Genomic DNA, 15,496 nt, shown 5'->3' with positions numbered 1-15,496 from the left:
TTTTCATCTCTACAAGATTTTTGAATAAATAATGTGTTGACAATATTTTCTTTTGATGTTATAGGTAAGCACACTAGACTGGGTACGAGCTGAAAAAATCTATAACCTCTGTGAGGTTCTATTTAAAATTCACAAGGTAGGTTTTCTAATGATTACAGTGGTATTATTTAGTAAAGAAAGCTTGTTTTTTCGTGTTGATGATAAGCTCAAGGTAATCTTAACTAGGAGTAACTAACATTCAAATAGTTCATCTGTTTTTATAAAAACTGTTTGTAATCTCTAGTACATTAGCTGTGCAAGTAGAAGAGCATATGGAAAATGGATTAAGCTCCAGGTGAGCAAGTTACTCAAATGCTTTCATATTGAAGAAAGTTTTCAGTATTAGAGTTGGTTGTATGAAGTATCAGTGAGACACACAGCTAGGCATAACAAGCATAAGCCTATTTTTTCTTAGTGACTCAGATTTTTGGGCAAACATGGTGGAAAATACTCTTGCTGTATTTTTTGTTCTATATAAAAATATCTTTATTTAATTTCAGTAATTAAAAATACAAAATTATGTCCTCGTTATATCGTTTGTAATTTGCAAGTATTACAGTAAGTAATAGTACAGTAGGTTTTACCTTACAAAGGGCAACATGTTGGATTTGTATTCCATAGAATTCATTTTCTTCCCCCAACTTGATAGAATCATGTCTTCTGTCTAGTTTGTCCCAAGCAAGAAGTTGGGGTAAAAAAATCAAATAATTGAGTTGCAGAATATATTTTCTGATAAATTGCATCAGATAGATTAATTTTGTTTTCTACCACCTAATTAAAAACTGCTTTGGAGGTGAGATAATGCTAGATGAGAGCCTATTTGTCTAGGAGAGTAAAGTCAAATATATTTTCAGGGAAAAAAATAAAAATTCATCTTTTCAGATAAAATACTGTTTCACTCAAAAATTACAGCTCAGCTTTACTTCTCAGTGGCTGCTGTCCTTTCTCTTTTGACCATGTACTCATGCTGTGGAAAAGGCAGCTTGTTGCCCTTTTACCTATCCAGATCCTGCACTGAAGGAGAAGTGCATATGGTTTTGGTGAGGGGTTTTTGTTTTGTTTTGGGTTTTGTGGTTGTTTTTGGATCTTGTTTTGATGTTGTGGGTTTTTTTGGTTAGTTGGTTGGCTTGTTTTGCTTTGTGTTGTTTTTTTATTTTGTTATTCAGTTACTCAGGACATAGGAAGGAAGGGTTTTGGTCAGTGCCATAACAGGAAAAACAACAGGCCTGGAGTTCAGGACTAGACCTCAGCTCCACAGTGCAAGACACAGGAGCACAGCCATACAACTGAGTTTATGTGGGCAACTGCAGGTCCTGCCCATCACTGAGACATCAACAAAAGGCTTAATATTTTTTAAATTTTACTATTTGCTGATAAATATGTCAGGTACCAATGAAATGTATACTCGGTATGCCTTTTGAAAAGATTTTGCTGTGGCTTGAGTTTTGGTTTTGTTTTTTTCTCCTTTAAATATTACTGCTTAAACTCAGTCCTTTCTTGAATATTATGGTAATTTCAAGGATATTCTGTCCTTAAAGCAACTTCTGTGATACTTTTTCATTAAGAAAAAGAAGTGGGCAAATAAACTATCAAAAATTCAAATCTTTAATGTTCTTGACATTTTAATAAATGAATGCTTAATTGCCAGTCTTCATGAATATGTTAGCTAAAGTGCAAAAGCCCAAGTTCAACTCTTTAACCTCTTTTATGTTGATTCTTTGGTATAAATGGCAGTGAGACAAACTGAGCAAATCCAAAAAGATAGGAAAAAATCTTAAAGGATTAAGATTTCTGCATTGCCTATGAAAGATAGAGTTATGTTGTAAAAACTCCTGTTTGGGGAGGGTCTTAAGGATTTTCAGAAGCTGGTTAGAATTAGCACAGAACTGTGGTAGAGTATGCTATTGTTTCTTCTTATGAAAGATAGATTTGAAGGAGAGGTGCTCTTATTACATATCTAACTGTAAGCTTCTCATCTATGTTTATTATGTCACAAAGTTAAGCATGGAAAATTAGAACCCCATATGGAATTTATATTTTGAAACAAAATGTTCGATATATATTAGATTTGTATGTGTGTATACATTTGTATAAATACACCTGTTTGCATAGACAAACATGCATATGCAAATATGTGAATTAAAACTCACATATATATAACATGCCTTGCATATTCGTGGACATTTGGTGATAAAAAACAGATAATTGAAAATGTAAAATCTTTTATCACAGATGTTTATTCCTATATCTTGCCTCATAATTCATCTTTATTGGAACTTGTTTCTAGGGCAAGAATATTAGACATATTTTTAAAAGCCAGCTGTCTTAAAAACATTTTATTTTCTTTTATTGCCTGGTATTTTCAGATAAAAATTACAAAATATTAATATAATAGTCTACCAACTATATGCAGTATATGCTGCAGCAAGCTGTGAAGCAGATGTAATACCTGTCACTCCATAGCAACTGAACACCAGAACATATGCAGTATTTTGTTCAACTTCCTTTTCCACAGTCCAAAGGAGTGTTGTGAAAGAGCTCTGAGTTTCCTCAATTCTCTTCTCTCAGGTAGCTGCAGGGCCAATTTTGTCAACAAAGTGCTGTATACAAGGTGCCCCATGAAACACCCATAGCTCCTCAGGCTAGAATTGAGTAAATTACATGAGATTGCATGTGCCAGCTTTATGTTAGTCAGTAATTCACCAGCACAAGCAAAATTTTCAGTTCCAGTCTGAGTATTTTGATTCTGTTTATGAATATGAGAGCAGTACACAGAGGAGGGTGTGGTAGCAGAGCATTTCTTTCCTCTGCTTTTTGTTACTAAACAGTGGATCTTCACTGCTGCCCTATGAGTATACTTGAGTGTGCATATAGAACAGGAGGGACACAAGCCCCTGAACATTAATTTTACCTGTATCAGAATATTTTAAATTACACTTTGATGCTAAAATTTTAGTTGTTCATTTTCATGTGCATAGAGTTTCAACTAACCTCAACAGGCAATGATAGGCTAGTAGAGGATAGAAAACTAAATTGTAAACCTTTATTCAGCTTATCCTGACTACAAGATTCTAGGACTTGGGTACAGCACAAAGCCGCATGCTAGTCTTTTCAAAGACACCTAGATCCAGTTCAAACATGACTGCTTCTACCTCAGATCTGCTTCACTAGAGTCAAGTCTTCCAAACCTAAACTGTAGTGTTAGAGAAAAACAATTCTGTTTGTGAGTGACTTTGGAAAATAATATAATTTTCATTGCTAATTATTTTGTTCTTTCTGCCCCATGATATCATAAAGAAAAGGAAATAGGAAAGGGCCCTATCTGATAAACAGAAATTTCAAAATATGTGTAATTTCAAAATTTAGACTGTGAAAATAGCTAGATGTGTAAGTAATAGCTTTTTTATTTAGTTTTGTTTTTCTCTATATTTATGCTAATCAATGAAGTCTTGAAATATTAGGGAAGTTTCTTATATGAATTTGTTTTCATTTACAAAACATTCTATTACAGAGATATTTTTATTATGAAAGTTTAATGTGAAGTTTCTCTTCATTATCTTGAAGGTGATGGCAGGATTTCGCTTCGTTCTCCTTGTAGTCACAGAACAGCATTGAGGCTATCACGGGACATGCTTATGTTGTCATTTCCAGAATTAGTTAGTCCTTGGTACTTGATAAATTACTGCATTTATTCCTTGGGGTTTAGCATATTGGAACCCAATTAGAATGGCTGAATTATGGTCTCCTGTAGAGCTGGCACACAGCTCTCCAATTGTATTCAAAGAGTTCAGGGATTTCCTTCCTTTTCATTGTAAACAATATGTTGGTATAAACTCATTTTAAATTCTGTATGTATTGCTTAGGTAATTTTTGACAGTATTTTTGAAACTGCAGAAGTAGCTTGGATTATGTGATACAGGGTAGAGTGAATAAGAAGCAAAGAGAAAAGTCTTTGACATTATTACTTAATTCTTAGACCATTTCTTCAAGGTAATTAATGCCATTATGCCATAACATACCCATCACTTACAGAAGACAATCACATACTGCAACATGTCTTTCAGCTCTGGCTTGCTGATGATTGCTGGCTACAAGCAAACATGTATTTAGGTATTCATCAGGACTTTGATCTTGAAGACCAGAGGCTGTATTGTTTCAGTGTTATGGCTGGACATGGCAAGAGTCATTATTTCAATGTAGAACTGGGCAGTGAATTGGCAGTGTGGGAGAAATCATTTCAAAGAGCAATTTTCTTGGAAGTTCAAAGAACCGGGGTAAGTAATGAATAATTTAAATCCTGGAGCCATTTCATCGGTAAAATAAGTATAACAAATGTTTAGGTTATTTGTCTGTTTAATAACTGCATTAGGTTGATGCCCTCCATGACTAAGGATCTGAGTACATTTTAATACACTGAAGGCTTCTGAAAGCTTCATCATCATATCAATTTTTTTTGTCAATGACTATGTAATAGCAGTCAGTGAGCATGTTATGACAGCTTAAAAATTGGAAGTAGCAAGTTGACCTTGATTAGTACAAACTGAAAATGAATAAATTTTACTGCTGGAAAATTCTCTGGAGTTTATTTAGTCCACCTTGAACATTTTCTTCCAGAAAGCTTATTTTCCTCTCATGTAAGGTAAATACGTTATGTTTTACCTAATTGTTCTCTTTTGAAAGAAGAACTATTTTTCTGTTATATTGTTAATTGTGAATTGAGATTGTCCTTGTTAACACTGGAAGAGTTTGAACACTCAACATGAAAGCCAAAGGAAAGTTTGTGATAGTCTTAAATTCTCAAAATTAAACAGCAAATTATCACTTTCTACCGGCTAGTAAATCTAGATCCATACTCTCAAGTGAACTGAAGGTATGGGAGTGTATGGATAGGCCTTCTCCAATTAAAAACATGTTTACACAGTTTAGCACAGGTGCAAATTTGATTTGGTATGCTCAGGTTTGCAGGAACCTCCTAGAAATGTTTGAAATACTGAGAACACTGGATCACAGCATTGCATTAGCACAGCTTGCAAGGACCAAGGAGTCCCAGCACAGGTGGGATTCTAATGAAGTTTCTGGGTTCTGACAAGGTACTTGCTTAGCACCATTCTATTTGTCTCTTCAGACTGATGGAGTAACAAAAGAAGAGTTGTTAATGGTAATGCTCTTGCTCCTGCACTTCTGAGAAGGGATGCAGTTTTTCAGGAAAAAAATTGATTCTTCCTGAAAAATTGCTGGGCATCAGGGAAGGATTAATAATGCATATGGAGTATTCAAAAGTATTTTCTTACATGAATTCTTCAAGAAATTGTGATACAACTGTTTGTCCAGTCATTTAATTCTCCTATTTATTATTCATATAAAAAACAGATAACATATAATTAAAATTAAGTATAACAAGGGTGGAGATTAGCTGGTTCTATATTTGGTTAGATTTTGGAATATTCACTGTTAAATCTCAAAACTTGTTATTCTTTTATATTGTAACAATCTTAAGGAATTATTCTTTGCTTGTAGAATGATCTTTTGTGATTTGAATCCAACAGTCTTCTAGACTCATTTCACTCAAAAGATGTTACTATTTCCTGCAGCTGTGGTTTAACCTATCTGAAACCTCCAGGAGAGGTGTTCAAATAAAATCCTGATTACAGTGTTTAAATCTCCGTATGTGTGTTCCGTATCTTAATTTTCTCTCACACAGTTGGATAGATTCAACTTCACTATAAACCACTATGTCAGTAGGGTGCAGAGTGCTACGGTCACTCTCCAGCAGTGAAAAGTCTTCTGACTCCAGTATTTTCTTTCTTCCTTCAAAATATAAATGCCACTGTGAATACCTTTCTGTTCAGAAGTATGTCAGAAGCAGCATGAATGAGGTGCAACTTAATATTATATAGATTATTTCAAGCCATAGAAAAAGAACTGGCATTTCAGTATCTGGAAAACTGAAGATGTGTTAGGGTGTCTGTTAGTATGTTAAATTGTCCATTAAAGTTCTTTCTTTTGGAGAATTTTGGAAATTCTTTTTTATTCATAAATGATTGGGCAAGATTCATGGCAGGTGTTAGATTGCACTGTGTCATTTCAGCCAGTCTTATTTAAATGTGGTTTGGTTCTGTTTACTGGTGTTAGGATTATGCCTATGAGTTGTTGCTAACCTTGTCCTGTTCATATCCTTTGTGTTTGGTGTTTCTATAATAAGAGCTATATTTCTAAGAAGATTCCATCCTTATACAGTTTATGAAAAGAATTTTTAAGGTGCAGTGGTCCTTTTGAATTTTAGCTGCCCATGTTGTGTGGGCTTTTGTTATACTTTTCTTCTGAAGATGGCAGCAGCATTAGATGACAGAAAGAATACAATAAAGCAGGAAGAAACCCCCCTCACAATACTATTCCCCTCTCAGCTGTCTTAAAGCCCTATTCTAAGAAACTGTGAAATTCAGTGACCCTGATGAAATTAGTTGATTTAGAGCAATGACAGCAAGAAAACACTTTAAATCCATGTGCTAGAAATATATGTGTTTTTTTACTGGAAGAACTACTGTAGTTGCTGCTGGCGTAACTTGGACAGATGGGGGCAATAAAAATGTGATAGAAGTATGACAGAAAGGCAGTTGAAAGGGGGAAAAAGTACTGTAAAAAGTATTTCCATGAGGCTGGTAATAACAGTCAGTATTGCAATGGAGGAAGATAGGCAGTGAAGTCCTCTGAATCATAACTTAAAGATAAATCTTCTCCCACAAATCCTGGCAAGAATATTTGTCTCATCTGGAACATCCGAAAGAGTGCAGGACCAGTAAATGACTCTCAGATTAAGTAATTTATGTCCTTTTTCTCCAAGTTTTTACAGTGTAGACAATCTTTAAAAATAAAAAGCTAGCACATTTTCCAGAGCTCTTAAAATTCTTTGACTGTTTTGGTTGGTCTTGTCAATACTATGGGATTTTATTCCATGTTTTTTCAATGATATCTTTTTTAAATTACTTAATCAGTATTCTTCCCTTGCCTCAGACTGTTCTTTCAAAAGGAAATTATATTGACTCACCTGAGTCTTATGTGATTGTTAAATTAATGCAGAAACATCTCAAAGGGATGATTTGGATCAGTTCTGTTCAACAGGAGGATGGAGGAGGATAAATTATCTGGCAGTGGACAGAGAAAAGAGTGACAGTGATATGTTTCACCGTCAGCTGCAGAAAAAACAGCAATTTTGGCATCTTGAAACCTTTTGCATTTAAGCTTAGTTACATGGCTGGAAGAAGACAAAGAGGAATCTGCTTCACAAATGGAAGAACTCTCAGGAGACTGAAAAAAAACATGCATGGAAACTCATCTACCACAGCATTTCCAAAATACCTGCAGTTGGTATATAGTGATGAGACATGGTTACCTACTCTCCTCACTTGCAATTCTAACACAAAAGAAAGTTTTCCCCCCATGCTTCCAGCTGTGATGCAGACGCTACAAGTTTTTTCCAGTCTTCATACAGTTGAATAACCTAGTGTCATGAAGCCATTTGCTTTGCTTGAACAAAAAAAATGTTGTTTAATATGAGTTAATCCAAGAATTAAAATAGGTTGGATTCCACTCAGTTATAACAGAATATTCAAGGAGTTTCGCTGCCTGGTTATTTTCTGTGCTTAAAGGTAAGTACTTCTAGTGAACTTCCTTCTGATTTTTTCTGTGGTTTAAGGGCTGATCTTGACAGACAAATAAACCCTGGAAATAATAAAATTATAATCTATATTTGGTGAGGTCAGGGATATGAAGGTATTGTGCTAAGAGAAATGTTAGCAGTAAAATTCATGTTCCTGGAATGACACAGATTCCCTCTGTGAAGAATATACCTTACAAATAAAATAAAATAAAATAAAACAAAAAAAAATAATGAATGTTGCACATGAGAATGACATACCTTACAGTATACTTAGTTCACCATCTTCCTTCCCCAGACTTTACATTTCCCTCTATACACTATGTGTTTTCTGGGCTGATCTATATGAAATACCTGAGGAATCTACCATGTTATTGATTGTTAAAAATCCTTTGAAAGGATTCACTAGAACTAAATCAAAACATAAAGAAGTTAATAGAATATTTTTAACTGATTTCAAGAACCTTTCAAGGAAACCGGTATTTTTTCTCATTTAGTTGACTATATTCTATGAATATCACTGTAGTAGAATATCTTGAGCAGCTCCAGAAAGAACCAAAATTAATTTATGTATTTGCATGTTTATTCTTTGTCCACTGGAGATAACAATAAATTCCTCGTTATTTCAAAATTAGGAGCCAAATGGGAAAATTCTTTGCATAAAAGTTCAAATGGCTTCTAAACAATTTTTTTGTGCAACCGAATATCAATGCATATTTTAGCAATGTACCTTTGTATTTGCTTAAAGTTGAGCATTCAACAAGCCACTAAGAATGTAAATAATGATATGTGGTGGTCAGGAATGCATATTCCTTGCCTTCCTTGCACGACGGCCAAACTGCATGTAAGTGTGGAATTAGCCCCACCTGAAACTATTTTTTATCATGAAAGGTAAAAGTCCAATTGAAGATTTTGGATCTCAAGAAAAGTGAAGTGTTTGTGATATTCAGATCCAGGCAGCCTAAAAAGAAGTTCAGTTCCTGGGTCTCCTTCCTGGAAAATTACTTGGTCAGAGATTAGTTATCTTTCTGCTTTTCTTTCTATCTCAGCTTACCTAAGTCTTCAGATTTCTAAGATGCTCAGGACACTTTGGCTGTCTCAGTAACTCTGCCATCAAAACAAACACACTCATTTTTTCTAGGCATCTTTGGGAATTATATAGTTCTCTAGAAACAGTAGTCTAAATCACCCTCAGACTGAGCAAAAGAAGTCCACTTAAATTAACAAAATCTAAGAGAAAATGGGCAGTCTGAATAAGAACTAATTGTCATTTCTAGCTTATGAATCTATTAATTCTTCATGGTGAACTGAGAAGACAAGTAAAACAGGATTGGTTGATCACAGTGTAAGCCTTGTGACCTGCAAATAATATATTTAAAATGCAAAAATATTAAATACAGTTGGCAATGCTATCTTACTTTTTTATTCTGTGATGATTACAAAGCACATATGAAACAGAATTATATGTAGGAATGGAAATACGCTAATTTTAGAACTAATTTCTGAGGCAAACATATAAGAAAACGGAATATCCTCATTGCATTCAGGTGAGATATTAAATAGCATTTGGATTAGGTTGGATTTACAGTGTCGTTAAAAGATACTCACCAGTTCGTTACAAGAAGCACTCAGTTTAATTACACAATTAAATTTTAGATTGTTTTCATTATGTACAGAAAGCTTATTCCAATTCCAATCTAACTGGTCATCTTTAGAAATGCTGTTAGATTCTAATTAATTTTCACAGTGATGCAAAAAACCCACCATCCTCCAACACAAAGAAAGATACTGAGAGCTATAGAAATTAATCGTAAATACATTCGCAATTGTTAAATTACTAATAATTTAACGATTCAGATAACAGATGAAAATCAAGCAGTGCACCTATTACAAATTTTTTTAAAAAGAGAATTTACCATTTACAAAGCTATTGAAATCAAACTTGTTTCTATATTCTGTATATTAAACATGATTAATATGAAAAAAATGACCTTTACTAAAAATAGTAATATATTTTTAAATTATGAAAAATTTCTATTGAAAGAGTGCAGGCTTAGATTACATTTTAGGAATGAATTCTCTGCTGTGAGGGTGGTGAGGCATTAGAACAGGTTGCACAGAGCAGTTGTGGATGCCCCATCTCTGAAAGTGTTCAAGGCCAGGTTGAATGAAACCCTGAGCAACCTGGTCTAGTGGAAGGTGTCCCTGCCCATGGCAGGTTGTTTAGAACACAAATCATTCTATGATTCTTTTAAATCTGTCAAGAAGTTACTGTCATGGGATTCCAAATTTATACAGTAATATTACCTGTAGAGTAATATCTAGATTTTTTTATATTTGATTTTATGTTTCTAAAAGTTGGCATTCCCTATTACTCTCCACCTTTATTAGATTCCTTTAAAAGAATCAAGCAGAAAAACAAAATCCCATTGAAGCATCATTGATTCAAAACTGAATTTTTTTACTCAGGAATGTCTCTTGTTGGTATTTCTGATTAAAATCCCTTTTCAACAGTGAAATTCCAGAATTTATAAATCACCGGAGAAGAAAAAGACTTCATTATATAATAACAAACTGTATCAAAACAAAGTCATTGTCTTTGCTGAAGTAAACCAGTAGAGTTCCTCTGGTTCTTTTAAAACAAATGGTACCAGCCTGATTACTGTGATTGCCACTGAGAATCTGCCTCAGGTATGTGAAAATATACTTGGGACAATCTACAGGTAGGAAACTGTTAACATTCAAGTCACTGTTGAATCTTGGTTTTCTTTGTGGAAAAATGAGTTGCTACAAAACCGTGAAGCTATTGCTCAAACTCAGAGATGAAGAAGCACAATGTCTTCCTGACATAAGCCGGGGCTAAAGAACACACATTTTAAATTTTGCCTCCTAGGAGATAATCATTGCTAAGCTGCTGCCCTTAGATTTTATCCTCTTTCCTCTATTTATCTCACTGCCTTTTCCTATAATAAATTTGTGCCATAGTCTGCATGTTCAGCAGAGGAGGTAGCAAGTCTTCCTTCTGTCAGATTTACAGTAGCCATCAGTTCATATCACAGAGAGATTGCCATGGCCAAGAGTAGGCATCCACATCTGCATTATCTGCTTGTCTTGCCAAGCAATAGCTGAACCTACAAGTTGACCTCAGTCTTTCTGTAGGAACACAATTCTCTATGGAGGAAAATTTGCTTCAGCCCACAGGTGCATGTAGCCTTTGTCTCTCTGGAATGGTGGTTTAATGCCTAATCTCAGTGATACTGAATGTTCCTGAAAAGGCAGGCTGTCCAAGGAGAGCTCAACTAAGCAAACCATTTTTGCACTTAGCTGCAGTTAGTGTCATGAGCATTACGAATTAAAAATTACAAATAGATTAGATCAGGTAGTTATTTCAGTAGATGCACTAAAGGCAAAAGTTCTGAGCTTAGCAATATCCTGAGAAAGCCAGCATTTAAAATGCAGATATATTAAGAATAGGCATTATTTTCTAAAAGCACTGAGCTGGCCCCACTTCTACTGAAATAATGGAAACTTCCTTTGAAAATTATAATGAAAATATAATGAGCTGTTATTTGAGTACTTTAAAAATCTTACTTTTAATGCCAGAGTGTCTCTTGCATGTATGCTGAACCACAAATGTTCATCAGTGTTTAAAAAACAAAACTATAATGTCTTCTTGAAATCATCAGATTACAGCACTATCATTTACAAGAGAATGTACTTTTTTGTACTAATATCGAGCAAAGTATTTTAAAAAAAGAGTCATTTTAGGGCATTAAGATGCAATTCCTTTGACTGCAGCAACAGCAGGACTTGGAGGAATGTAAAAGATTTTTAATCAGATCTGGTTTGTTTCAATGAAGTGGTTTTATTTGTATCTATACATAATTATAACATCTCTGTAACCTTTTAATTGTGACATGATGAATTCCTTAAAGGAATAGGCCAATGAGTGGATCTGCCATGTTTTTTAAGTCAAGGTGATATTCATTTGATCACGCTCAAAGACATTGTTTCACTGTTCCTTTTTCACAGTTATCTGGAACAGGAATACACTTGAGCTTTGGAAGTGTGTTCTGGATGAAATTTCTGGACACTCTTCTGCTTTTGATGAATGTCAGATTCATTGTTGTTTCATTTTCTCATATGTAATGCAGATTCAGAGTGAGTAGGCTTTTAATGTACTTTGTAAATGTCTCCCGAAAGTTTTACTTAAAAGGTGATATAAAATATTTTATCCTAAAATAACAGAGGTTTTTTAAATATCAGAAAGCCAAAACATATGCATTTTTAATTCAATTATTTTGTGGTTTTAAAGAGTTTAAAAAGCAATTCTGCTTAGCACAAGTAATTCTATGCAAAAAGACTGTTGTAGAAGATTTTGCAGGCTGTGCTCTGAATTATGGGTTTTAATTTTGCCTCCTAGTAAACTCTCTGTATGTGGGCTGAGATATATTTCTCAATACAACCATAATAACTCTAGTTGCTCCTATCTTCATCTCCACGTTCTACTTAGATGTTTTTTTATGCTGAAATTCAAATTTTCAAAAAGGCTTTTTCTTGACCTAGCTGCTTCCATATTAAGGCTTTTACCAAACTGAATGGTAAATACATTGGATGCATTAATACACCTTACTCCTGTCACTGCTGTCTGACTTAATAGCTTGTAAAAAACTATAAAAAGCTATACAAAGTCTTCATGCAAGAATCTGTGTTCCAAACTGTCTGCTGTTGATAAAATTTTTTTCCCTCACTGTCACTGTGTTTTAAATGCTGATGTGCATTGTTTTATTTCTAATGCAGAATAAAAGAGCACATAGTTTAGGTCCTTCTGTCTTTCAGGCATTAAAGTTCCTCTGACAAGTCCTACAAAATTCCATTTTATGCATATACTAGCACTGACAGAAAGACTGAAAAAAAAAACTTTTAAATTAATTATTAATTAATTAAAAATTATTTTTTCTATTCAAATTGGCAGCCCTGAAGTCTTTTGTTAATATGATTGTAATGTTGACCAGTAATTGATTTCTAGGGAAAAAAAATACCTCTTACAATTAGAGTCAATTATTATGTTAATCTTCAGTTTAATAGAGAATGACAAAGAAATTGCTTCATATATGTTTAGCTCATTAGAATTCCACTCTCGTCATCTGTACACATTTCACTTTCATAACACTTTAAGAGATCATGGACTTTGTGGAAAAGTTAACTCCTTTAAGAGGGAAAAGTGCTCAGTTTGGGGTATTTCAAGTTGTTCTGTTTGGGATTTTTAGTCAATTATTTTTGATCTTCATATGGCTAATGTCAAATTATTTAATATTTTACATTAAAAAATAACAGGTAAATCTCAAATAGCTCAAAAGAGCTTTGACATTAACTTTTAAGGGTTTGGACTTCATCACTAATTTAAATATGCTAAATGCATGCACTATTGTTATATATTCATTGTATCTATATTCATTGATAGTTAACTATAAAAAAAGGAAAAAGACCAGATGATGATGGCTGTTTTATTATATATGAAGTAGGTGCTGTTTTTACTGAACAAACAAAAGTGTGTTCTCATGAACCGTGTTATTTTACATGTAAAAGGGGTGAGGTGTCTCTGGAAAACAATATCCCAAAAACATATTCATTGGATTAATAATAAAAGGTTAATTTAATTTTAATGTAAGTACTCCCCTTTCTAAGCAAATTCAAAGTTTTATTAAGATTTTAGCATTTATTATATTGATGTCATATTATTTTCACAGAGAGGCTTAGCACACATTTGATCTTAAAGCGAATAAGTGAGCACAGTGTGCAATATGTATACTATACAAATATGGTTCTTGCCTAAATGTTTTACTGTCTGGTTATAATTTATTTTTAAAAAGTATGTGTTGAATTCTATATCATGAATATAATTAGAAATAGTGTCTGTGTTTCCACTTACATGCAATAAACCTTTACAGCCCATCTTAGAGCAAATGTATGTTTACATGTATAAAGTAGTTAACAGAGTAGCAGAGAAAATGTATAGTTCAAGTGGTGGAGTGTAATCGTATTGCCTACTTTCCACTTCCTTTTTGGAAAATAAACAAGGAAAACCATGCCAAGTTTGTTTTCATGTAGAATAGAAGACCAGTATTATTTCTGTATTTTGGCTGATCAAAAACACTGAAATTCCTGCTCAAAAGAACATAGTTGAGTCCAAAATGAATTAATGTATTGCATATGAATGCTGCAGTTAAAGCAAAATGAGGTTTTCTTCACGCAAGGCTACAATTAACCACAATGTAGCCAAGCATCAGCTGAATTTTTGAAACTGTAAACCTGATGAGGTGTTAGGAACAACAGCTCCAGAGTTAGAAAATGTCCTTTAAAACAGATATACACTATTTTATATTTCTGAGTTGCACTTAGATGAACAACATCAGTGAGCCTCATTTGTTCCTTAAAAACCTTATTTGCCAGAAAAATTTAGGAAAAGGAATACTGTCTGAAAAAGGCTGGTAACTGACCCACCTGATTCTTTAAAACTGATCTTAAATGGTATTTCTTTTACTAAGAGTATTTGTTGATGACCTCAGAATGTGACATCTCGACAGACATTAATAGTAATCATGATATTAAAGAATTTTACTGAAAAACATAAGCAAGTTGAGCCACTATTTCTTAAACAGAATACAATCCCACATCAGAGTAACAGTAAAGACTGTGTGTCTTCAAAAAAGAATCCAGAGATACTACATTGGACGCCTGTGGCAGAACTTGGGCAAATTTAGGCCTTCCAGCGAAAGCATTGCTTTCCATGTGTATTCCAGTAACCACAAAAGTCTATTTAATGTCCAGATTTATTTAGAAGCATTTGGACTACCCAGTCCCAGATGGAACCAAATGTACTTATACCTTCAGCCTACCCCAGAGACCCGTATGTGTGTGGAGAAATCAGAAGGCCTCTGTCTAATGTGGAGAGCACGCTTGCTTTCTTATGCCTCCATACTATGGCTGAGTGTGGACAAGGACCTCTATGGATAGAAGGAAACTGAGTAAGAGGAAGCCTTTCCTTCCCAAGCCATCTGTGTCTGGGCTGCAGTGGTGCTTGCTACCCACCAAGTCTTTTTGCTTCCTACCTCATCACAGGCCAGTGACTAAACATGAAGTGGTCCCCCTTTCTGTTTGTGCCTCAGGTTCTGCCTGTCACTTACAGATATTTGAGGTATATCTGTGCTTTCCTCTTGGAGTGGAAGTAAGAAAGTCTCTCTTGTTGTCTTTTCCCATGCATTCAGTCTCCAGTTTTAGCATTTACTCACCTCTTGGCTTGGGTACCTAACACCCATAAACCAAATGTAAAGCCCTACTTGTTATGTTAGCAGATCTGTTCAGAAACCCATTCTCTCTTCTGAGGGACAGAGTCATTGTAACTGATAGTCATAAAAGCTGGTTTGGGAATTAGTTGCCCTGTCATTGAACATATTTGTGAAGTCTCTTCTCAGTGTGAGACAGAATCCTACATCAGTCTTTGTTTTGAACTACTGAAGCAAACTGTCCCTTGTCCTTGCCCTTTTGTAAAAACTGATGGAAGACACACATGAAAGGAGCTTTTTTTTTTGTTCCCTATTAAGAGGTAATTAACCCAACTCTTCCGTGCTAATTAACTTCTGCAGATTCCAAGATGTCTGCACAGTCATGGAAGACTAATTGATAGCAACCATAGTAAAAAGTACTAAGTTTCTCAAGCCTCATAGTATTAGTTATCTGTAGGATCAAGCTGGGATGGAAGTGTCAAGAATTTTGTAGGTGGGAATGAGAGGCAAGGAAGAT

General features: G+C 34.4%; 1 protein-coding gene across 1 annotated transcript in view; it reads left to right on the top strand.

The window, feature by feature from the left end:
- The window catches only part of SNTG2 (syntrophin gamma 2), a 146,177-nt gene that overhangs the window by 117,690 nt on the left and 12,991 nt on the right, over positions 1–15,496 (top strand). The window contains exons 13-14 of the mRNA XM_018088882.1: positions 65–136; positions 4,104–4,313. Of these exons, the coding sequence (XP_017944371.1) occupies positions 65–136; positions 4,104–4,313 (282 nt within the window). The remainder of the gene's footprint in view (positions 1–64; positions 137–4,103; positions 4,314–15,496) is intronic.

This window comes from Manacus vitellinus, unplaced genomic scaffold (genome assembly GCF_001715985.3).
Source record: "Manacus vitellinus isolate BGI_N305 unplaced genomic scaffold, ASM171598v3 scaffold_11_pilon, whole genome shotgun sequence".
Classification (NCBI taxonomy): Eukaryota; Metazoa; Chordata; class Aves; order Passeriformes; family Pipridae; genus Manacus; species Manacus vitellinus.
This window is presented reverse-complemented; position numbering and strand designations above follow the sequence as displayed.